The sequence below is a fragment of the Astyanax mexicanus genome, chromosome 3 (assembly GCF_023375975.1).
Source record: "Astyanax mexicanus isolate ESR-SI-001 chromosome 3, AstMex3_surface, whole genome shotgun sequence".
Lineage (NCBI taxonomy): Eukaryota > Metazoa > Chordata > Actinopteri > Characiformes > Acestrorhamphidae > Astyanax > Astyanax mexicanus.
Genome location: NC_064410.1, coordinates 22683799 through 22709531, shown reverse-complemented (window position 1 = coordinate 22709531; position 25733 = coordinate 22683799). Strand labels below are relative to the sequence as shown.

Sequence of the window (25733 nt, the reverse complement as noted above, 5' to 3'; positions counted from 1 at the left end):
TATCAAATGATATCACTGATGTCTTTACAAATACTTTCCATAGTATTAAATGATATTACTGTAGGAATTTGGAGTAAAGGGGTGGCAAATTTAGAAGCACTTGGTTGTATTTAGATCAAAAATTAGACTTCTATTAAAATAAGAAAAGAATAAGTACTGTCCCTGGTTGTGAGTTTGATATTCAGGTTCACCAAGCTGCCATTGTTTGGCCCTTGAGCAAGACCCTTCACCCTTACTGCTCACCTGCGTACTAGTGCTCACTGGTGTATATGTGTATGTGTTCATAGCACGGGTGGGTTAAAGATAGAGGCCAAAATTAATCTGTGGCCAAAACAAATGGTGAATATCTTTGCCTTTGCCACAATATTACAATACATTCTATGACAAATACAATATTTCATGTTTAATTTCATAGTAAAGAACCTGGAAATGGGTTTCTTCTGATGACATTTCGTGACAACTATGTTAGTGCAAATATTGCTGCACAGTAGAATAGTGCACAGACAAACCAAGTCTCCCTGAAGCTGCGGGAATCTCCCGCATTTCGATAGTGGCTCCCTGATGCCCGCGAGTCACATATAATCTCCCGGAATTCAGAACGAGTGCCCCAAACGCGCACTGCACACAAACTGTGTGACTGGTAACCTCCCTGAAATCAACTTTTGCAACTTGGGATGTCTGAGTGCATCACCTTTCCACAATCCACTAAAGCTTCCAGAATGTCTTTTCCAGCCAAACAGAGCTTCTCATTTTCCTACAAGAAATTCTCTCAGAATATTTTGAGGTCTTCCTCATCTCCATTTTTTTTAAGTAATTAAGTAAATAAATAAACAAGTAAATAAATGATGCCCAAAAAGCTCTCATGCCTGTCAGTCAGCAGCCTGCTACTGGCATCCTCCTGGAGGAAGGATCAAAAATGGTGTAAATAACATAAATCTGAATTTACAAAGCTGTCCTGTTTGTTGGCAACAGCGCAGAACACCAGGGCAATGTGATGGTTAATGGAAGGTTTTCCTGGCACACACCAGTATTCCCAGTACCCTGTAACCCTCAGTTAAGAACACTGAAGCAGCACCAACATACCAAAACACCAAAAATAGCTCAGTGAATAGTTTATCCCCCTCACAGGGCACATAGAAGCACTGAACTCCACATCATTGCTTTAGTGGCTTGTACAGTTTCCAATTTTTCAGATTTCAACCCTACTGGACACCTTCTAGGATGAGGTGCAGGAGACTGTTCACAGGAACACTGCGCAGGCATCTAATTTGCAGTTACTGTGCAGCACATGCCAGATCGTAAGTAGAATCTATGGATAATTTCACGCCGTTCTACAAGCAGGAGAAATATAGCGGCGACTAGACTGATGTACCCAACGGACTGGCCAGAACCCAGAGTGTCCTTGAACGCACAGAGTGAAAAGCATGAGTAAGTGCAGATTGCTTTCTTTTATCACTCATTTCAAACCGATTAACAGACCTCTGCTGTGCTGGAGCCTCAGAAAAACATCTGAAAGAACCATATGGCTTTTTTTTTATACATTTTTAAAAATCTGTAATCTTGCGGCACTAGCTGGGAGTGCACGGATAGTAACATTATTTAAAATCTGGCTGTGTGAGAGAATGAGCTTGCATGAGTCCGGCAGCTGTGACATTTTTTTTTCCCATCCACTGAAGTCTCAAATTTTCTATTGTAGCTATTCAATCCCATCTGGTGGTGATTCAGGCTGGAGGTGAGATCCATGAGCCGGGTGCCTGCAGGATGGTTATTTTAAATAGAGCATTAAGGGACCACATGTACCTGCAATCAGCTTCTCAGCTTGTGATCTTTCATCTTTGGATCGAAAGTGAAATCTGTTCGTTTTTTGAACGCAGTGGTTCTAGGCCACTATCGAAAAAAGAAAAAATGTCAATGCATGGACCAATATGCTGCAAAATGAAGTAGAATTAAATATTTTTTGGGTGATTTTCATAAAAAAAAAATAAGAAGGTATCCTCCTTCTCTTGTACATGTTCCATTTTTGAGAATTTGTTAAGAATTTGTTTGTGTAACATTAACATTATATAGATGTGCTTGGAATGAAACCCTTCAGTCTTTGCAGCACCTCCAGTCTGAGTCCCCTAAAGGGTCCGTGGGCGTGTGTGTGGCGGCTGTACACACACTCACTGTAGTAGTAATTGGCTTTACGGTTATCATGGGAGATGAAATAACCAGCTCATCATATTAATCCTCATAGAGGGCCTTTGGCAGTGTTAGTGCAGTGCATCACAGATTTCTCTGAGTCACCAGGCTTTTACTTTTAGTCTGAGCATGTAAGCTGCTCACCACGACACGGGCCATTTAGAGTCCTTTGTTAAGTAGGTAAAATGGCTCATTGTGATGTCATATTTTTGTGCTGCGCTTGATAATGGTAATTACATTTGTGTGCATATCATCTATGCGTCATTAGCCGTGTTAACAATGTCAAATGATTCATGTTTGCTCTAAACTTGGTCAAGTAGGACATGATAATGATGTTCAACAAGCTCATATTATCAGGGTCTTAAAGCTTCTATATTTGGTCTTTTAATTATTTCGCAGTTAATCTAATAATAATTGAATTTATTTCACCTGTTGTCTTATAAACACACTCTATTGTCTACTGGCAGGGTTGCCATCTCTTAAGCATCTGGCCTGACACTCACTCTTTCAGTTTATTGATTGGATACTGAACGAGAGCAGAGAAAGGACTGAGGTGGAGTCCTGCCGTTAAAATACATTTTTTTCTATTTTTGAGAGTTTATATATTGTTATTTGTAATATATTATATTGTATATATTAAGTAATTTTTAGGAGGGACCGTGTACATTGTCATTTTGTACATTTTCTGTTAAATTCTGAATTGATCTATGACTACGGCATGAAACTCCATTAAAAATCTACATCTAAATTAAACCACCTCACATTTGCCTTGAAATTTGTTGAACCAGCCTAAACTAGTTTCTCTCTGTTAAACAACATTGTCTTTTGAAGGGCAGCTAAGGATGTAGGCTATAAATGAGATGGGGATTTAGTATTTGCCGTGTCTAACTAGTCATCCCATTGACTAGAAAGAAGAAATTCTAGAGGAAGGCCCCACACTCTGCACTACTGCATGTTCATAAAATGTATACATGTATCTATATCATATATATCTACACAGATATATATCTCTACTGTGGAACAACTTCTGAGATGCGTGTCCAGAACCTACCTGCTGAAATCTCACTCCAAGGTTTTTGAAAAAGTTGGCAACCCTGCTACTGGTATTTCTTTGTTCATTTACACTGGTAAATACACTAGCACTGCTAACCAGAACTGGCTATGCTGCTAACCACGGCTGGGTAGTGTTGATAAATGGTGCTGGCTAGCACTGCTAACCACAGCTGGTTATGTTGCTAACTGCGGCTAGCACTCACCCATGGACAAAATACTGGAATTCTAAGCTTAGCTACTGTAAATAAACGGAAGTGCTTTACTTACCCAAATAAACAGTTTTCATGAGAGAAATCTGTGTAGATTAACATCCAGCACTCGTTTGACTTTGAATGCTGCTTACTGGTGCTGGCTAGAAGTGCTAACTCTAGCTGGCTATGCTGCTAACCAACGCTGGCTTTGCTGCTTATTGGTGCTGGCTAGAAGTGCTAACCCTAGCTGGCCATGCTGCTAACCGGTGCTGGCTAGCACTGCTAACCAGAGCTGGCTATGCTGCTAACCACGGCTGGGTAGTGTTGCTATCCGGTGCTGGCTAGCACTGCTAACCACAGCTGGTTATGCTACTAACTTTTTTTAAAGAATTACAGTTTTGTTTACTTAGGCGCTTTCCCAAGCTTCCCTATTAGAAGGTAATCATGGCGACACCCTTGCTCACTCCAATGTAGGCATCCTTACTACTATCCTTATTAGTGATCCGAGCGTCACATCACCAATTGCAATGTAGGTGATCGGATACTTTTGGCAATATAGTGGCAATATCTTGCATACCTTGTCCCAAAGAACAGTGCACAGACCTGCAGGACATGCAAATGAGGGCTCTTGCATTGAATATGAATGTGACTTTTGTCATTTTTCCGCTTGTCTGTTCACATGGACAAGTCAAGCCAGATGCCGCCGGTCACAATCATTACCACCCTCACTGCACAGTCCACTGTGGGTGGTAATAATGCCTTCTATGATGTATTCCCAGTACACATTCGTCACTATTATTGGATGAAGGAATGTTAAATGTCCACATAAATTCAGAATCAAAATGTGCCATTCATCTGGCACCTACTATCAGGCCTCACTCTGATTCGCAAAATAATTCAAATTCATGACACAATCATGTTGGCCATTGTTTAACCTCACTCACAAGATAAGACCTCACAACTTACACATACAGGTGTGGATGTTCCCAAGGAATCATCCCACGAGGGAACATTTCAAGATCAATTTACATACTGCTATCCCATGGCACATTAGGCATATAGTCTCTTAAAAGTGCTGATTTAAAGATTGTAAGCTTTTTAAAAATATATATATTTTAATAGTATATTCACACACATGAGGCACGCATGTATAACTACAGCCTGTTCCTCTGCAAACCAGCCCAGAGAGCAGCAACGTGGAATTAACCAGCATACTCTGTCTAAACACTGTCCTATTATTTTGCTGTCTAATATGCTGTATTCAGAACTGCAATAACAATAAGATACAATATATTAAAACATCTGTTGATGTTGGTGGTATTTTGTCTGTTATCGCACAGTTGTGGTAATTGCTACTTAGAAAATGTTTGCAGCCAAACAGGCTGCAAATGGAGGCATCTAAGTCCAAGCGGGGGTTGGGAGCCAGTTGGATGGAACAGCGTAATTCCAAGCCCTTTACTCCAGAACTGTGGCAGCCAAAGGCTTTGCCTCATTTCCAGTGGAGGATTCTCTTCCAGTTCGCAGTAGCATGTCAGAAAGGATGCTCCTGCAAAAATACTTTTTCAAGCTAAAAGCCCATAAAGACTTAAAAATATGCTTTATACAAGTTTAGAATAGTTTGACTTTTCCTCTTTAATTCAAATAGTTTTTATTATTTTAGAGACGATTTGCTAGTTTTTATTAGTTCGATTTTTTGTAATGCTTAGTTTTAAGCCATGCAGATACTGTGCAATTTTTTTAATCGGGTACGTTGGGTTAATTAAACATCCAATATCAGTATGTAACAATCGATGCAATCTACAATACTGGTGTTCTTCTTTTATATTATATGTATATGGATGATATAAAGGATTTTTGTGACCTGCTGCGCATATCATCATTTGGGGACTACTGCTATCACCTCAAAAAAGTTTATCTATATATCCAGAAGCAAGATACCCATAAGAGAAAGGCCATCACTTCAAAAGAAAGGTTTTTACTGGTATATTTGCAGTGAATTTTGGTAAAACAGGTCGTGACGTCTGACAAGACAGCTCACACAATGAACCAAAATTTCTGGCATGTCAGAAATCCCTTATCGTGTCCGACTGCTCATTTGCAGCTCGTTTAAGCACTTAATCAGACATCACTTCCAGTCTCACACTGCATGAGAAACGATGCACGATGAAGCGGAAAAATTCAGCCCGATCATGAAATCAGACATCCCAAGTCACATACACCAAAAGATAACGAAACTTTACTTTTATTTTAATTATTTTTACATTTTTTTATATAAAATTTTGAGTATTCGGAGGTGAAATGAGTTTTATATTTTTTCTTTTTGGAAGGCCCTGCCTCTGCTTTCCTTTTTTTTTTTCTTTAGGCTATAAGGGCTCTTTATTAAGGAAGAAAATCAGATATAATGCTCAAAAAGATACATCAGCTAGCATCTTATAAAATGTATACACAATATTGGAAAAACAAAAAGAAAGAATATAAAAGAAAAATACAAAACACCATTCCCTTGGATCCCCACAGACTTTTTTTTTTAAGGGAGTTTAAAGGGATAGAGAATATCCCTTTTAAATATTAAATTTCTATGATCTGCTTTCTCTCACTCACTGAATAATTCCCATCCGGGAGGGGGGAGAACACTGCCCGCCCACACTAAAAACTGATTGGCTGTCTTACAGACTCTTTGTGTGTGTGTTTGTGTGCAGTGCGCTCTTGGGGCACTCGTTCTGAATTCCGGGAGATTATATGTGACTCGCGGGCATCAGGGAGCCACTGCCCAAATGCGGGAGACTCCCGCAGCTTCAGGGAGACTTGGTTTGTCTGTGAAATTCAGTCACATTCGACCAGATTGGGCTAAAATTGTACAATGTTTACCTGGCTTTAGTTTAGTTTTGCCATTAGTTTTAGCTATTTTCATACTTTGTGTTATTTGTGAGATGCAGGATTCAAAAAGGTATTGAGTAATAAAAACTTAACAAAGGAACCATTTAAAAGGATTATTTAGCTACTGTTAAACAACCAACTGTTCACAAAAAACTGTAACAGTCCACAAGACTCTAAGCAGCCATAAGCACAAAATACATGTAATATTGCTGCTTAAAATAGCCAATACACTAGGACACACATGAACATGAAATTTTATACCCAACCATGAGACACACATCACATCAGGGAGCTCAATTTGAGAAAAAAGATAATCAAACTAAGAAACCCAATCAAATTTACAGGTTTGACTCAATTATCAACTCAAAAAGAAATGAAGAAATGTACTGTCCAGTACTACTTTCTAACAATTCTGTGCAGCAGAAATAACTATACTGGACCTCACATGCTGTATATAACATCAGACAGTGAACACAGTGAACTCAGCTGTCTGAAATTTTACTTAGCACTCTCAGATTTGTTTACATTTCAATGTTCACGTTTCTCCATTAATGCTGATCTCATACCAGTTGTTCTGATGAGTATATCACATCAAACAGCTGCTCAAAACTCCTCAAAACTTTCCATCATCATGCGCACGTGTTGTTAACAGCAAGTATATCTTTACCCTCTACACTTACTCACAGTATGCCAGCCAACACATCATCAACAAGACAAAACAATATAATACCTCATCCTCCAAATACACCTTCAGAATTATACATAAAGTATTAAGAAAACAAATCGTAATGGCATAAAAAAAAATCGAATTTAAGACCATTTTCTGAGAAGAACTATTTTAAAGTTTAATATTTTATAGAATTTCCTGACACTGCTGATCACGTGACACTACGGCATTCACGCTCCCCCAGCTTCTAATAGCACACCCCTGGTCTGTTTAGTATTGAGTACCCCTCTGTTTCATTAGCTCCTTGCCGAGTATTGAACCTAGTGTACTAGCTCTTCTATGACACGTTTTCTAAATTTTTTTCCGTTGTTATCGACCCGTTTCTGTGGGGTTTTTTTTATTACTTTTTTGCCTTGCCCCTTTTTTCGTTTGTTTACCGTTGCCAAACCTATTTTTGATTTTTTGACTACTCTTTTTGCCTTGCCTATTTTACCTTGCCTATTTCCTGTGTATGACCTTATTTTGCCTTACCACTCTCTCTAATATGTTGTTTATGCTTGCTGCCTTCTTTATGTTAACCATGCCCAGCCCTCGTAACTCATGTATGATTAACCACTTGGTTAATAAACTTAATCTCGCAATAGTCTACCTCACATCTGGCCTGCATGACAACACCTACCTAACAACTGAAAAAAATAAAAAATTAAAGATAAATTAAAGGAAACACAATTCATACATGTTCAGAAGATGCCCTAAGTGTGGGATTGACCGTTTCCAAACACATTAAGCATATTAAACTTGCTACTTGTAAATGGCGTCACTAAGCATGGGGGGATACACCTGACTGGTCTATGTAACAGTGTTGGCATGATTTGCATGCATCTGGCATGTTCACAATGAGAGAGCAGACAGGGTAATAAATCATGTTCTTACTGTAACTGGTTCAGCAGCAGTGGTCTCATAGTAGTTGGAATCATATTTGCTGAGGGGCTGACTCTCTGTGATGGTCATTGTCTGGTCCTTTGGTTTGTTTAGCTGCCCACACACACACACACACACACACACACACACACACACACACACACACACACACACACAGATACAAAACGATCACAGTCACACAAACAAATATATAAATAAGAATTATCGCCATATAATTGGTTGTATTTCACTACTTTTACTCTAAGTGTGTGTTGGACGAAATTGGCTCAATAAAAACATGTTGTTTCAGTCATATTAACACCTTGTAACGCCATTTTCACCCAATTTTACATTGTTTCAGCGTTTAATAACAAACCAGTCAGTTGAGCATTGGAATACATTATTATATTACTGCACATTAAAGGAGCTGTACATGATTTCTATGAATGACTACTGATATTTGAACTTAACATCACAGCAAGCAGCAAAGCCCCATTCCCAATTGTTTATTCACCTTCAGTGTAAGAAATTTGTTGCTTTAATTTCTGTGGCCAAAACGAACCATTTGCGAGTATCTATCACAAACATTTGCAAATGGGACAAAACTGGGAAAACAAATACCGTCCTATTTCTGTAAAACAGCAAAAAGTCGATATTTTCCCACCTATCAGGAAGGAATAGAGCAACATCTTCATCCCTTTTCATTACTTTCAATATTCTATAGTGTCCCCATTGCAGAGGTGTCCAATATTATCAATCAGCTGCATCACACAGGAGACCTGATTTAATTTGTTTAATCTGTCGGTCAGTCCTCTACGGAGCCTGGGAGAGGATGTGGATTAAAAAAAATGAATAAATCAAGCGAAAGATATAGTAGTTTGTGCTCATGTTTTCTTTAATTCGGGCAAACTATTTCTGTAATTCGAGCAAACAAATTTTTGTGCACTACGACAAGAAGCTCGGAGGGAAAGGAGCATTTCCTAATCTTCCTGCTCCTAATCTGTTACAGGGCTGCTGAGCTTATCATCAGTTAGATATATTTATAACCTGCTGCTTATTACTGCTCTAGTGTTACAGTAAGATAATACAGTGTGCAGATTTTGACGTAGGGATGGCGTCGCCACCGGTAGCCGAGCCTTTGACTTTCCCGTCGTGAGGCACTTCCCGTGTGGGGAGAATGCGGGAAGTCCAAATTGTGAGCATGAGTTGTAAATTGTTCACTCTAATTAAAAAAAAAATTGAGCACAAACTACTATATCGTTCGCTCAATTTAATTATTTTTTTTAATCCATGGCCTCCGCAGTCCTCAAACGGATGGTGTGGTTCTGATTAGCTGAAATTAAACAGTCAGCCACACCAGAGCTTTTCAGGATAAAACTGGACTCCCCTGCTCCACTGTTTAAACACCTTTCCAAGACATTTACACGTCTTCAATTTTTCCTTTCACCTTTCACTTTTCTGCACACAAGTACAAATGCCCAATGTTGCTGATTAGCATTATGGGGCTCATTCCTACAGTCACACAGTTTAATTCTCATTTAGAGAGCCAGGGTTGGGTACAAACATCGAAATTATTTACAGAACAAAAACAAAGCAGACTGGTGGAGGAGAAGATGCCAAGATGCATGAACATCCAAATATTGATTTCTGAACTTTATGAATATGAAATTGTTTTTTTTTTTTTGCATTATTCGAGGTCTGACAGCTCTGCGTCTTTTTTCGTTAATTTGACCATGTAACGCTGTGTTGAAGGACGGGACCCCAGTAACACCTGGGGACTGACTAACGAGGGGCGGAGCTACACATGGACACAGGTGAGTGGAAAAACACCAGGGAAGAAACACAGAGAAGCCGGGACACGTGAGAATAACAGACATGAGAAAAGACAGAAAACAGGCAAAAGATGTGACAGACCATTTCTCATTCTCTGCAAATAAATGTTCTAAATGCAATTTTTTTTATATATATGGGAGAAATGTTGTCTGTAGTTTATAGAATAAAACAATAACATTCAGTTTACTCAAACATGTACCTATAAATTACAAAATCAGAGAAACTGATTCAGAAAATGAAGTGGTCTCTTCATTTTTTACAGAGCTGTATTGAACATCACAACTGCAGTGCCTTTTTTCCTCACATGATTTGTGCTATCAATTTCAATTTCAATTGTATTTACTGTTTTTTTTTAACTCATTTTACACAGCAACTTGTCACAAAGCAGATTTACAAAGATCCAGATCCAAGACTATTTTAAGTAAGCACAAAAGCAACAGTAGAAAGGTAAAGAAAAAAAATCACTCTCCCTCTCGTGCATAAGCACAGGCACACACTCAGACACATGCAAATAGGTCACGCTCTCCCCATCGCACTGCAATCAATTTCCATTACTCTAGGCTTTGGCCATTTTGCTTGTTAACAGCACAAACGCTGCTCTTTCCCAGACTTAACTTAACCTCCAGACAAATACATGGCAACCAGAAAACCTGCACAGTAACCAGATTTTAAATTCAGGTCCATTTTTCTCTGCTAGGAAATGAAATAATCTCAGAGTCATGACAAGGCAGTATGTGTGATGCGTATAACTAATCACAGCTTCTCCACTCAACTGTGAACCTGAAGGGAATCCAGACATCACCGCCAATTCATCAACACCATCCCTACCCTAGTTTAACATGCTTCCCCACAGCCTTGTACTCACTGTTTCAGACATCAAGGGTTTCATTATGGCAGCACACATGCTGTGTAAAAGTCACACATTGGAAAAAAAAAAAAAACCACAATTTAAAGATAATTATGTTATTGACTTATCGTACAATAAATGAACATGATCTCAATGTATGTTTGTTATAATTAGTATATGTGCAGAAGTTACCATGGGATCTTGGGTGTAAATGTCATGTAGTCTGTGACAAAAAAAAGCTGAAGATTGGGAGACGATGGACCTTCCAACAGGACAATGATCCCATGAATTCCTCCAATTCTACAATGGTTTGGTTGCAGAAGAAGAGCTGGAAGATTCTGGAGTGGCCATCGCAATCACCTGATCACCTCAGTTCAGTTATACCAGCGAAACCATCTATCCAACACAACTTCACCATAACCATCGACTCTCTCTCTCTCTCCCCGACAAAGGTTGCTAGGAACCTGGGTGTTCTGGTTGATGACCAGCTCTCCTTCATGCACCATGGGGCCTCAGTTGCTCGATCCTGCCGCTTCACGCTTTATAACATCAGAAAATTTTGACCGTTTCTAACGCAACAGACCACTCAACTCCTGGTACAAGCAGTGGTCATCTCACGCCTCGACTACTGCAATGCCACACTAACATCCCTATCAGCCTTTGTTATAAAACCACAAAACCGGCACATGTCACCCCACTGCTCATTGAGCTCCATTGGTTGATGCTCGTATCAAATTCAAAGCTCTTACAATTGCCTACAAGGTCATGACAGAACAGCTCCTTCCTACCTGCACTCACTCCTGAAGGCTTACGCCACTTCCCGACCGCTGCGCTCCTCCAATGAACGTCGCCTCGCTTTGCCAAACAAACATTCACACAAAGCAATCCAGACTGTTCTCATACAGAGTTCCCCAATGGTGGAACAAACTACCTTCCACTACCAGATCAGGAGAATCTCTCGCTATCTTTAATAAACTCCTGAAGACAGAGCTCTTCAAAGAGCACTTACTCTCCTAACACCTCTAACTAACTACCTTCCACTACCAGATCAGGAGAATCTCTCACTATCTTTAATAAACTCCTGAAGACAGAGCTCTTCAAACAGCACTTACTCTCCTAACACCTCTAACTAACTACTTCTAATCTCATTTCCTTCTTCCCCTCCTTCACTCCTCTATCCCACTACTTCCCTTTGACCTCCTTTAGGCCCTGTCAAAAAATCTGAAGGTTGTTATTACTGCCAAAGGGAGTTAAGTACTAAGTACTAAGGTTGTATGTAGGACTAAGGGGTTGAATAAATACAAGAGTGTATTTGTTGGTATTTGTTGTAATTTAAGTTGCATTTGTCTATTATTAAAGTCCTTATTTGATCTGATTGTGAACAAGATAAAAAATAAATGTAAAAAAAAAAGGTAAAAAACTTTACTGCAGTGGCGGTTTAATAACTTTAAACACAACTGTAGCTATAATCCCCTTCCCTTTAAAAATGAAGTGTTCCATGTATAATACACTGTAGGTCATACAGTTTAGAAGAGGAAAAACATAAAAAAAACAACATGACAGACAGGAAAAGTCTCATCTCACCATCTCAGTCGAGCTGCCAGTCTTCACAGGGGGAGGCGGCTTGTGCTTGGGCGGCCCACTGATTGCATAAGAAACACAAGGGGTCGGGTTAGTTGTAATTATGCTTCGTTGCCGTACTGCGGAGGTGTAAATTAGAATGCATGGGAAAAGGATGAGACAAAAATAGATCGGAGGTTCTAGATGAGAGAAGGGGGGGATGAGCGATCGCTTCAAAGAAGAAGTCAGGGAGAAAATGATGTTGAGGAGGTGTTTGGTCTTTATGGGTGAGTGGAGCGTGTACGTGCGCTTGCACTTACTCTCCGTTTTCAGTACTTTGGAGGCGCTTGCGGTACATGACCACCCCAGCACCAATCAGACACAGGATGACTACAGCGCCGATGATGCCCCCGATGATGCCCCCCGTCACTGCTCCCTGGGTCTGTTTACCATGTGCTGCAACAAAAAGAACACATACAGACGCATTTAGTTAACACACTGTTTTTAAACTGCAATAATGCAGCATATTTGTGGAGAAATGCGCGTGTGCATGTTTATGTCTGTGAGCAATTTTCATTGTGTCTTGTGTACACATTTTTTTTTTCAACTCAGTGCAGACTCTAAATGAGAGAGTGGAAGAAGAGAAAAGCGGCACCAGACTCCTGTAACAATGCATAGACTAATCAGAGGCTCATGGATATAAAAAAAAGGAAAATGTTCAATGTTTATGTAAAACAATATTCCATAAGGCCAGAAATAAAAATAAAAATACTTTCTGAGACCAGTTTCTGAATCAGTTTCTCTAATTTTACTATTTATAGGTATATCTTTGAGTAAAATGAACATTGTTGTTTTATTCTATAAACTACGGACAACATTTGTCCCAAATTCCAAATAAAGATATTGTCATTTAGAGCATTTATTTGCAGAAAAGGAGAAATGCCTGAAATAAAAAAAGATGCAGAGCTTTCAGACCTCAAATAATGCAAAGAAAACAAGTTAAAACATGATATTCATAAAGTTTTAGAAGTTCAGAAATCAATATTGGGTGAAATCACCCTGCAGAAGCACAAGCAGTTCAGCTTGTGTGTAGGTTGATGGCTTGTGATCATCCATCTTCCTCTTGATTATATTATAGAGGTTTTCAATTCGGTAAAATCAAAGAAACTCATCATTTTTAGGTGCTTTCTTATATTTTTCCAGAGCTGTATACATACTGGGGCTGTCAACATTAAAGCATTAACACACATGAGTAATTTGTAATCAGTAACGCGCTATTATTTTTCTATGTTTATGTTTATTTGTTTATGTACAACAGTATTCCATAAGGCCAGATCCAAACCGTGAAGGGCTAAATCAGATACATAGGGACATCAAGCTGGAATCTAAAACTGGGCAGAAAACAATACAGCAGACAGAACAATTGGGGCAAATCCAAAAAGGGAGAATCCGAAAATTAGAAAAACAGGTCAAACGCACGGAGATCTAAAACAGAAACAAACTGCTTAGTATGCTGACAGAAAATGTTGGCAATACTTTGCAATTAGGCTTTGTTTAGCCTGCCAGCACAAATCAGATTTTTTGGCATATCTAGAAAGATAGATTTATGATCTGATGTCGGCTAATTGGATCTAAACCACATTTGGAGGAGGTTTAAAATACAATTGATTTGCAGTCAGTATGAACCCAAAATATTTCATGTCTTGTCTGCTCTTTTTTATTTATTTTTTTCATTGATTTATATACTGCACATCAATTTCTTTTTTTTTCCTGCAGTCTGATCATAAGCTAAAAAGGACGAAAATAAAGAGGGTTAAAAAATAAAATGGCTTAACGAGACACAGGTGAAGGTAGTCAAGACTCAGGTGACTAAGATCATAGCCACCGTACAAAGGTGACACAAATTTCTCAGAGGAAATCTTATGGGAGTCCTCAGGATTTAGTAACATAGGTGATGTCTGCTAATCGGATCGAAACCACATTTGGAGGAGGTTTAAAATACAATTGATTTGCAGTCAGTAACATTTCATGTCTTGTCTGCTCATCTGCTCATTTTTTTCATTGATTAATATACTGTACATCAATTTCTGCATTTCAGACCTGAAACACATCCCAAAAAATGTATGGAAAATAATGACGTAAAGAAATATATATATATATATATATATAAACAATGATGTGAATTCAACAGGTGATTATAATCATGATTTAATACAAACAAAAGAAGCAAAAATGGGCAGAGGATCTCAGGTTTGTCAACAAATGTGTGAGAAAACGATCGAAATGTTAAAAAATGTGAAGATTTGAAGAAATGTGCAAATTTCCTCTCTCTACAGTGCATGACATCATTAAACTATTCAAGGAATCAGGAGAAATTGTAAAGCGTATTCGGAGGAGGTTTGAAATGCAATTACTATCGAATACGTACAAATTTGCATCAGGATACACACTGTGGTTGCTAAATAATCATCCTTCAAAGTTTATTTTGCATCACTCACAACTTATGCAGTCTACGCCATTCCCGCAAAAACAAAAAACCCACACAGCTAGATTTGTGATGTCCGGACAGGCAAATCCGAGCGTATCACTTGAACATATCAGTGTGGACAGTCATCTCAAGACAGAGAGGGTTCAAATACACAACGGCTTAACGAGAAACAGGTGAGTGTAATTAAGACTCAGGTGACTAGGCTCATATCAGCTGATTCTCATTAAATAAAGCCACTGAGCAAAGGAGGTGATACAATGTTTTTAGAGGAAATTCTCTTCCTCTAAAATCTTATAGGAGTCATCAGGATTAAGTAACAGGTGAGAGAACTGGTACTGTGATTTAGGAACTCCATATAAATGTGACAATTTAAAAAAAAATACATTAAACTTGATGTGTATTCTGTATTCTATGCGTTATATATCTTAGATCCAATTAAAAAATAGAAACAAATCTGAGGCTTCTCTGATCTGAGGGTGGTTTAGTAAAGCTTGGTCATTAATCTAGCTAACGGCGCTTTAGTATACCATCTACTCTTTTATCTGAGCAAGCACAGCAAGACATTTTAAACACACCGAGTCAGAGCAGTTTTGTTTAGACTTATTTTTATACTTTATTTATTTCTCTGTTCGTGGGAAGCGGGATTCACAGGCAGGGAGTGTGTGTGTGTGTGTGTGTGTGTGTGTGCTCAGATTTGCTGTTGGGGTTGGTTGGTACGCTAAAATTATCCTCCTCGCTGCATTCACAGATACTGATTAGAGAGAGAGAGAGAGAGAGAGAGAGAGAAAGGGGTGGGGGGAGAGAGAAAAAATAGTAAGAGAGAGAGCTTTGAATGTGTTGGCAGTGCTGATATATTGTCACACTAATAAAGAACCCTTGAAATGTAGGGGGAAAAGAGATAAAAAAAAACACAAGTCGAGAGCTAAAGCAAATGATTGAGAGAGAAGGAGAGAGATAGTGATGAGGGGAAAAGAGTAACTGGGAGCAAAGGAGGAAGATTCTATATTAGTTCAAAGGAAGATATATATGTTGTAATATCAGCATTCACCACAGGGGGCACTGCAGCTGCTGAAAGCTTTACTTCTTCTGTGTCTGAACATTCATTTATCAGCTGCAGCGCTGTTTTAAAATTCTGTCTCATACCGTGATGATTGTAAATTATCATGGGACGCACACACACACACGCACACACACACACTGTAGAGAAACTGCTGGTGTCCAAAGATTGGGCTGGTGCCCCAAAAAACAACTGAATTGGGGTAGGTGTCAAGAATGCTCAAAACATTGATTCAGACCAGTTTCTGAATCAGTTTCTCTGATTTTAGTATTTATAGGTTTATCTTTGAGTAAAATGAACATTGTTGTTTTATTCTATAAACTAGAGACAACATTTCTATCAAATTCCAAATCCAAATATTGTCATTTAAAACATTTATTAGCAGAAAATGAGAAATGGCTGAAATAACAATAACAATATAGAGCTTTCAGATCTCAAATAATGCAAAAAAACAAGTTCATATTCATAAAGGTTTAAGAGTTGGAATAACCCTGGTTTTTAATCACAGTTTTCATGCATCTTGGCATCATGTTCTCCACCAGTTTTACACACTGCTTTTGGATAACATTTTTGCCACTCCTGGTGCATAAATTCAAGCAGTTCAGTTTGGGTTGATGGCTTGTGATCATCCATCTTCCTCTTGATTATATTCCAGAGGTTTTCTATTCGATAAAATCAAAGAAACTCATCATTTTTAAGTGGTCTCTTATTTTTTTCCAGAGCTGTATATATACACTAGGGCTGTTTTTACACTAATGTAAAGTCTTCTCTATTAGTTAAACTCTTCTCTTTTAAAATTGCTTTGAAAACTGCAATTTTGACTAAGCACAGTACAAATAATAAAACATTTATGGGTTGATTTTTATATTTGGCATGTAACCAGAATAATGTTACACAGTATATAGGCCTAGTTACCATACATGTTCATTTACACTCATTTATGAAGCACCAATGTCCTCATACTGTATAAATACATATACATGTGTAGTTTTAGAAATATGACAGCGCCTATTTATTACGTATTATACTTCAAAATGTCATAGATCTGCAGTTTTATTGTCATCATAACAATATATTATTTATATTAGATATTAACTTTTTAAATTAAATTAAGAGAAATTCAATTTCTTGTAATTTGAACACAATGTTTAAAGCATTAATACACAACAAACCTTAACAAACAAAGAACTGTGCCGTATTTAATCTCTTATTCCACAGTTTTATTATTATTTTTTTAATGTTAATCCAGAAACTATTGTGAATTATTTCAGTAAATAGTGGGTTAATGTCCTGTTAATTGCAGATAAAATTGTAAAAAGTGAGTCTAAGTCATTCGTAGACGGTGTTTAAATGTGGTCAGTGGTGTGTAATAGTCTGTTCACACAATGCAAAAAGAAGAAATGGCTGCAAGAGACAAAGGATTTTGAGCATTTACACTCAAATATTTTCTTTTTTTCCGGCTGATCAAAAGTTTAAGGCCACAGCCTTTAAAAGCAAAAATCTGTGCAAGAATTTGGATTCTATGGCAAGTATTCACACTGTCAAGACCTCCTGAGAGCAAAAGTGAAGAAGCTCAGTGACTTTAATCTTGAAAAGACTGCTGTTTCACATGAACAAGGCTTCTCACAACGTACCATCACTGCTGAGGTTGGATTCAGTAAGACCTTCAAATGGGAAGATCGTGAGGGTTACGGAACACAAAGACAAGTGGTCGACCCAAAAAAAGAATCTCTGACTCTGAGGCGCAGGATCCGATTGGCTGTCCATCAACACACAGGACTCAAATTAAGGCCATTACTGGTGCTGACTGCAGCTCAATAATCATTAGACAGCATCTGCGAGAGAAGAGCTTCAGAAATAAAAAAAGTCTTTAAAGGCCACGTCTCCCTCAACTCTAGAAAACTGCTCTTTTAGACTTTGCAAGGAAGCAGCAAGACAGTCCTGATGGCTCCCTCAGAGCTGCAGGAGGAGGAAGAAACCTTGGGAGGACCAAGACAAATGGCTTTTAATTTAATTTAAAAAGGTCTTTTATATATCCAAATCGGTTTTATATAATCAGGAGTATAGCAGTGCCACTAATGGAAGCAGCTGGTTATCCCTAATGGCTGAGGGTCTTGTCTATGTGGAAATGACATGACAATACTGCAGGTCACAATGGCCTCCAGACAGGACTTCTTCCAGGAGAACACACTCACTCGTTTTGAACATCCTGCCTGTTCCAAAAGCTGTTTGATTTAAAACCCATTAAGAAAATTTGGGGATGGATGGTAAGGGAAGTTTACAAAACTCAAACTTGCATCAAACATACCTAAAACGATCGTTTTCAGTGATCATCAGGAATGGTGGAGCTACTCATTACTGAGTCCTTTTGTTCACACTTGATTTCTGTTTTGATGGAAATTTTAGTTCTTTTTGAGCTATCATCTTAATGGCCTTCTGGTCAGTTAAACTGGTGTTAAATTGGCTGCTCAACATATAAGAGATCATTAAAAAAAAAAAGGATAAAAAACAATTGAACGACACAGAGCAGACAAAAACGGTGGAGTTAACAGTAGACACACTAAACGTCTTATATTTAATATGCTGATGATACATTATGCTTCTCTGTAACCCCACATACATAAATTACAAGTCGGTTGTGCTCCGCTAATTAGAGGGGCCGGACTAAAACAAAATATCTAGTAGTGCAAAATTATAATTTTTACCCTTTTTAAACTGGTCTTAAGATTTTGAGCAAGACGCAAAACACACACACACACCAATCAGGCACAACACTATGACCTTGTTTCCACACCCCAAAAAATATCTTTTTTTTTTCAGAACCTATGAGCATAATGGAGCACGTTGTAGTTTGTAGCTCCATAACTCTATAATTACAGACTGTAGTCCTTCTGTTTCTGTACATACTATAATATCCTTCTTTTACCTTGTTCTTTTATAGATCGCAACAAAGCAGGTATTATTTGGGTAGTGGGTCATTCCGAGCACTTCATTGACATTGAGGCAGTGATGAGTGGATCAGATACAGCAGTGCTGCTGGAGTTTTTGAACACCTCGGTGTCCTTCGGGCAGCAGTCAGTGGTCAACATCCAGGGCTGATGAAGGACTAGAGGATGACCATCACAAAATGTGCAGCAATAGATGAGTTCTGTGTCTTCTGACAGTGAGTGGACACAGTGTTTAATAACTCCAGCAGCACTGCTGTGTCTGATCCACGCATACCAGCACAACGCACACTAACAAACACACCACCATGAAGTCCTGGTCACTGCAGTGCTCAAAATGACCCACCATCCAAATAATACGTACTTTGTGGTGGGTGTTCCTGTCAGGTTCTGACCAGTAATGAACAGCGTGAAAGGAGGAGGAGCTGAAAAAATAAATAATGGGCATAGAAACAAAGACATCATGTCATATTGTTACGCTTGATCGATGTGTGTGTGTGCATGTGTGTGTGTGTGCGTGGGAACAGTGAGGTCAAATACTGTATTTCTGCTGTAGACTGAAAAATGGATTTGATCTTAAAATCTGAATATGAGACTAAAGAAGAACATTTCAGCTTTTATTTCCATGCATTTACATCTGAATCTGATACACAATTCAGATGATAGTATCTTCTGTCTGAACACACACATTTTTCTTATTAGCAAAAGTTTAGGAACATGTAACTGTGAGGTGTGTTTTGTTGAACAAGTGTGTGCTTGTTGAACAGCGCTAATGTCAACACTCAGTTTCAGATTTGGGTTTTATCTGTGCAAACTAAGCATTTATATTAAAAAAGAGTAATCAACATTAAAAGCTAGAGAGCTGTTTATGCGTGAAAAACAAGCAACTGTGAAGCTGAGAGAAGATGGAAAATCAATCAGATCCATTGCACAAATATTTTCCACAGCCAGAACAACAGTTTGGAATGTCCTGAAGAAGAAAGTCGTCACTGGTGTACTACATTACAGGTGATGAACAACAAGTAGACCAAGGAAAACCACAGCAGTTGATGACAGAAACATTACAAAGAGTGCTGTAAAGAAAAAAACTAGCTGGGATCATGTATCAGGCAACAAGACAATGATCCAAACCCCACTGCAGCCTGGTAAAGCATCACAGAAGAAGAATGTGAACATTCAGTGATGTCAGTGGCTCACAGGGTTGATGCAGTTATTACAAGCAACTGCAGATTAAGTCTTATTTATTTTAATCTATTTTAAGTTGATCTGTTCCAATCCCTTTGCTTATAAGAAAAATGGGTGGGTTCTGATAAATGATTCTACCTTCTGAACTGTGTATCAGATCCAGATGTAAATGCATGGGAATTAAAGATGAAATGTTGATCTTTCGTCTAATATTCTTCTTCTAATCACAAATCCAACTGTTTTCAGTCTACAGCAGAAATAAGGTGATCTGCCCATATATATATATATATATGAGAGAGAGAGAGAGAGAGAGAGAGAGAGAGAGGGCTCTTTAATAAGAGCTGTATAAATAAAAGACGTCTTAAAAATTATGACATTTTTTTGAGTTTACCCAATTGAAAGCCTCTGGAATATAATTAAGAGGAAGATGGATGATCACAAGCCATCAAACCAAGCTGAACTTCTTGAATTTTTGCACCAGGAGTGCAGGCATAAAGTTATCCAAAAGCAGTGTGTAAGACTGGTGGAGAAGAACATGCCAAGATGCATAAAAACTGTGATTAAAAGCTAGTGCTTTTCCATCAAATATTGATTTCTGAAACATTATGAATATGAACTTGTTTTCTGTGCATTATTTGAGGTCTGAATGCTCTGCATGTTTTTGTTATTTCAGCCATTTCTCATTTTCTGCAAATAAATGCTCTAAATGACAATATTTTTATTTGGAATTTGGGAGAAATGTTGTCTGTAGTTTATAGAATAAAACCTCAATGTTCATTTTACTCAAACATATAACTATAAATAACAAAATCAGAGAAACTGATTCAGAAAATGAAGTGGTCCCTTACTTTTTTTCCAGAGCTGTATCTATATATATATATATATATATATATACAGACCAACACAAATGCACTGTGTACCTGCAGGCAGTGTCTAGCACAGCCTAGAAAAGGCTTGTCTTATATTCACACCCTTTCAACCGAATCACAAGCTGCCAGCTGTCAATTATTCATCTCTGTCGTGGAGGAGAGAGTGAGGGAAAGAGGAACGAGCAGAGGGATGCTGGGCTGGACTGCAGCCAAGTCATTTTCATCATGTCTCTTTGGATGTTTGTCTGTTGTTTTTTTTTATCTGGTTGATGAACTCCTTATCACCCCTCCTCCTCCTCCACCCACCCACACACACACACATACACGCAAAACACCAACAACAAAACAAACAAACAAAAAACACAGTCAATACACACATTTATACACGCTCTTCTCCCATGGTATTTGCGCTGCTGCAGTGTGGATATCAGAGTTTAAATGAAAGCATTTGCTATTGATGTTCGCCCAGGATAGTAAAGTTGTCCTAATAAATAAATGATGAGAGCTTCCACTAGATAAAAACACTGTGAGGAAACAAGATAGATAGACCGTGAGAGAGAGAGAGAGAGAGAGAGAGAACCTTTTTACTGTTTAAAGAGCTTAAGCAGGAAACCACAAACCACCCATTAAAAATATATGTATATGTGTTTTAATACAAATATAACATATAGAGACAGCAAAAAAAAACAAAAGATTCTAATCCTGGATCATGCGGCTTGCCATGAGCAGCCGAAGTCAACAGTTTGACATCAAAGATCTGAACTTTGGCTCTCCATTCCTTTTTTTGAGCAGTACTTAGTTGGATTTAATGGAATGTTTTGGGATGTTGTCATGTTGCACGGTCCACCTCTGCTGCAGCTTCAGTCTTTGAACATAAGGTCTCATATTTCTTAAAGCATCTGCCACAATAAAGAATTTATAATGGATTATGTGGACGATGGAAAGCTTGCCAGTACCTAATTTTCTAATTAAATGTAGCTGTGTTCCAAACTTTCCTCACAAAAGTGCATTTTATTAATTACATTTTACACCACTCCTCAGTTGTATGTGTTTATTTATAATTCCTTCATCTCATTATATTGTTAAGTTTGTGTCCTGGTGTTTTCACATGGCGGTATGTGCCTCAGCATGATTTGGAACGATCTCGCTTTTCCTTCAGGGCCTGGCTGTAACCCACCATCATCATACCATCACACTCCAGCTCCACTGTTACGCTGTAGTTTTTCCCAGTTCTAATTATAGGGGCTCTTTTGTTCAGGTGTGTTTGAGTGTGGGAAAAAAAACACAAAACTATGCAGAGCAGGAGAGGCTTCAGCTCTCAATTTGGAGAAAGTGACTCTCAATCATAGTCTTTTAGAGCTGCCAGCTCCAGACAGGAATCTGACTTTTTTTGTATAAAGTTTTGTATTTTAGAAAAAAAGCATCCCAGTATTTAAAAAGGCTTAGAACAGTAATGTCCAACTCTTTTGAGTTCTTTGCTTACAAATGGAAAATTAGCCCTGCAGGATACAAAAATGATGCTACCTAACATTTCTGGAGTGCTTTAGGGTCTATCTTAGAAAGATAGTAGTACAACATTCTGTGACATTTATTTAATTCTACACAGTTTGTAATACAAACTGCAACCGTATGTAGTAGTGTAGGTTTGTACATCACAGTAAAAATGTTCCTCCTCACCCAAAAGTAAGATTTTCATGTCACACTGGACCTGTTTATTCCACTATAGACTGCATCAGAGCTTCTTTGCCTGAAGTCGAGCCGGCCCAAACTCGGTCGGGCTCAAGAAAAAAGCCTGTGACTTAGACTTAAAGCTATGGCGTGATAATCAAAATATAGCAAAGTAACAAATCAAATTGTGTTTTTAAAAAAGTTGCACAGGTGCGCAGTGCACACTCCACTTTCCACTGTCCGTATTACGCACTTGTCTTGCAGCGCTGTGCAGTGCAGTGCATAGCCATGTTACTGTTTTTTTGTGTTTTTGCACATAGACTATAAGCTCAATATAAAAAAAATGTTTGTTTAGAAATTATTTTATATTGTTAAATTATATTATATTAGAGGAAAGTAATTTAGACATATTTCCTGTAGCCTAATTTCGGAGATCTACTCTTAATAAACGTTTTTATTAAATAATAGGTCTGTGCTTCTTCAGTGTTGCAATGTTATGTAACATCATTCTGAATAGATTTTGCTAATTCAAACAGCACAAAAATATTTTTTAAAAGCTCAGTTTTAAAACTCTACTTACTAAAAAAATGTTGGGTTTAAATCGGGTTCGGGCTCATAATGACAGTGTATGGCGTGGGTCGGTTCGGGCTCGGCTGGAGATTTTGGGCCCGATCTAAGCTCTAGACTGCATTACCCAGAATCCCACTCCCCCTCCCACCACAGTCACATGCTCTTCTTTAACCAACCATGGACAGCTCCCATGCTCATTGTCACCTGACTTTAGTCACCTGCAGCTGTGACTGATTAGTGATTCTTTTCACCTGTGCCTGATTGTCTGAGTATGTATATAAGGCCTGTTTTACACCACAGTTTCACTTGCAACTTGTGAGATATTGCCAAAACTTTGTTAAAGCATACTAAGCGTTTATTTCTGTGTTTGACTTATTTATTTATTTATTTGCTCTTTTCTGTTTTTTGTATGTACCCTCTGGACTTTTATTTACCCAAGTTGCTGGATTTTTGCTTGTTTTTTTTGTTTTTTTACTGTTTGCCTGATTTCTGACCTTGTCTCTGCTCTGTTTTTGCTGTTTGTGTTTTTGACCTGGCCTGGCTTTTTGACCACTCTTTTGGATTGCCCTTCAAATATTAAATCTGTTTGCTGGTTTTACATCTGCGAGCGTCTGGTTTCTCCTGAGATCGTGACATATGATTGGCTCTGGCTCTGAGTTTGACTGTGCTGTCTCATCCCCAGCTAAAATTGAGGTTTTGATTGGTTATGCTGTGGGGTTTGACTGCCTGTTTGTTACTATATTTCAGTATCACTGTAGTTTAGTAGTTTAGGTAGAGTGGATTTCTTTTACTGAGCACCTGAACTCAAATAAATATTAGCTGTTAGATATAGGTTTTAGCCGGAGTCAGATTAAAACCTTAATAAAGGTGGTTTGTTTATTTTATGTATATATACTCATATATACATCCAGGTGGACCTCCGCCCCCTTTTTAATATTCAATTATCATGATAATTGGTATCATGAATATCAATAATATCTAAACTGATTCATATATAGGCAGTACCAGTCGAAAGTTTGGACACACCTTAAATTCAGCTTTTTTATATTTGTTATAATTTTAAAATAATCTGAATTGTAGATTAATACTAAAGTCATCCAATCTAAGAGGAAAAACATATGGAATTATCTAGTAAATAAATAAAGTGTGAAACAAACCAGAATATGCTTTAGATTTTAGATTCTTCAACCTAAATAGGAACCTCTTGCTTAAAATACAGCTTTGCACAAGTTGGCTGGATTTTCTCAATCAGCTTTATGAAGTAGAGTCACCTGGAATAACTTTCAGTTAACAGCCGTACTGAACATGTCAAGAGTTAATTACTTAAATGTGATGTGTTTAAGAACATCAGTACTGATTTGAATTGAATAGTCCTATTTGAGTAATTATCTAATCCATATTATTGCAAGAAGTACTCAACTAAGTAACAAAAAAAATAAATATAAGTAATGAAAGTCTGTCAATCTGAAAATAATCAAGAGCTTTGTAGTATCCTCAAGTGCCAGCACCCACACTACACTACAGCGGTCGGTGCTGCAGCAAAGGAGCTTAGCTAGCAGAGCTGGTTCAATTTTAAACATCAGCTGCTACACAGCTTTAAAAGCCTCAGCATGTCTCAAAAATGCTCAGTGACCAAAGAAGGAATATAACAGTGAGAGTGAATTTTGGCAGTGAGTTTGAAAGTTGGAGACTTAGAGCTCAAATAAACTACAAGACTGACCCAAAGCTGCTACTTTTCTCCTAAACAGGAATTTGGCAACCCGATGTGTCGTGACTGGGGAGGGGTGGGCGGGGCAGACTACTCTTTGTGGTGTTTTGAAATTGGACTCCTGTAGCCATTTCACACGCTGGCTCTCTTCCAACAGAATGTACCTTTAAATGTACCTTTTAAATTAACTCTTAAACTTCGCTTAACGCCAGACTCTCAGCAGGGCGAGCGGCTCCTCCATCAAGCTAATCAACCACCTCCAACATTTTCGATGTAGAAAAAACAAATATGAGTAAAAACATGTAATGACATTTACAGCAGTAGTAATGGAATGCATGTTTATGTTCAAATGTTTAAAGCCTGCTTATCCAGCTTTCCTAAATTAATGCTATTAATAAGGAATTGTCCTTCTCAGGCTCTAGACGTCGGTACGTTGCTGTAATGAATTGATTGGATTCAATCAAAACAGCATTAGTGAGATTAGGAACTGAATTTAGAAGACGACAGAAAGGTATGGCGTAAAGATCCAGCACTGCAGAGAATGCAGATTCACTGCTTCACAGACTTACACCTCTGGAGCTGACAATTGCGTGATTCTCCACGCTGTTCCTCACAGCTCACTTTTTCTCTACTCGGAAAAAGTTGCCAGCTGTCAATTTAAGCCAAGGACCATTTAGAAATAATTCCTTCTGATGTAGTCTACTTATTACAGACACGGCTGCACCATTCTGCAACTGCTAGTGCTTCTGCTGCTAGTGCTTCTGCTGCTAGTGCTGATGGTTCTTTGTGTGTTTAAAGCTCTTGAGACAAAGAATTGCCCTTAATTGGTGAGAAAATGCAAGCAAGGGAAAATAAGTCATCATAAACATTTTAACAGGCCACTGTCGTTCTATTAGTACTTCTATTAGAACACCTGCAGGATGCACTCCCGGGCTAAAGCCAATAAAAAAAATGACTTTTCTTTTGAAGCATTTATTAATGGAAGAGGAAGAGGAGGGAGGGAAGAGAGGAGGGCAAGAGGATAAGAAAGAGCCAGCTGGGGGTAGTATAAGAGAAAGTGAGAGAGAGAGAGGAAGAGAGAGAGAGAGTGCAGAAAAGCAGAGGAGAGAAAGA

The 25733-nt window shown here is 38.3% G+C and overlaps 1 protein-coding gene across 1 annotated transcript in view; it reads right to left on the bottom strand.

Moving 5' to 3' along the window:
• Window positions 1-25733, bottom strand: part of pvrl2l (PVR cell adhesion molecule related 2 like) — a 330379-nt gene that overhangs the window by 5720 nt on the left and 298926 nt on the right. Inside the window, exons 7-9 of the mRNA XM_049476205.1 lie at window positions 12451-12586; window positions 12155-12212; window positions 7903-8004 (exon numbers count right to left, since the gene is read on the bottom strand). Coding sequence (XP_049332162.1) covers window positions 7903-8004; window positions 12155-12212; window positions 12451-12586 — 296 coding nt within the window. The remainder of the gene's footprint in view (window positions 1-7902; window positions 8005-12154; window positions 12213-12450; window positions 12587-25733) is intronic.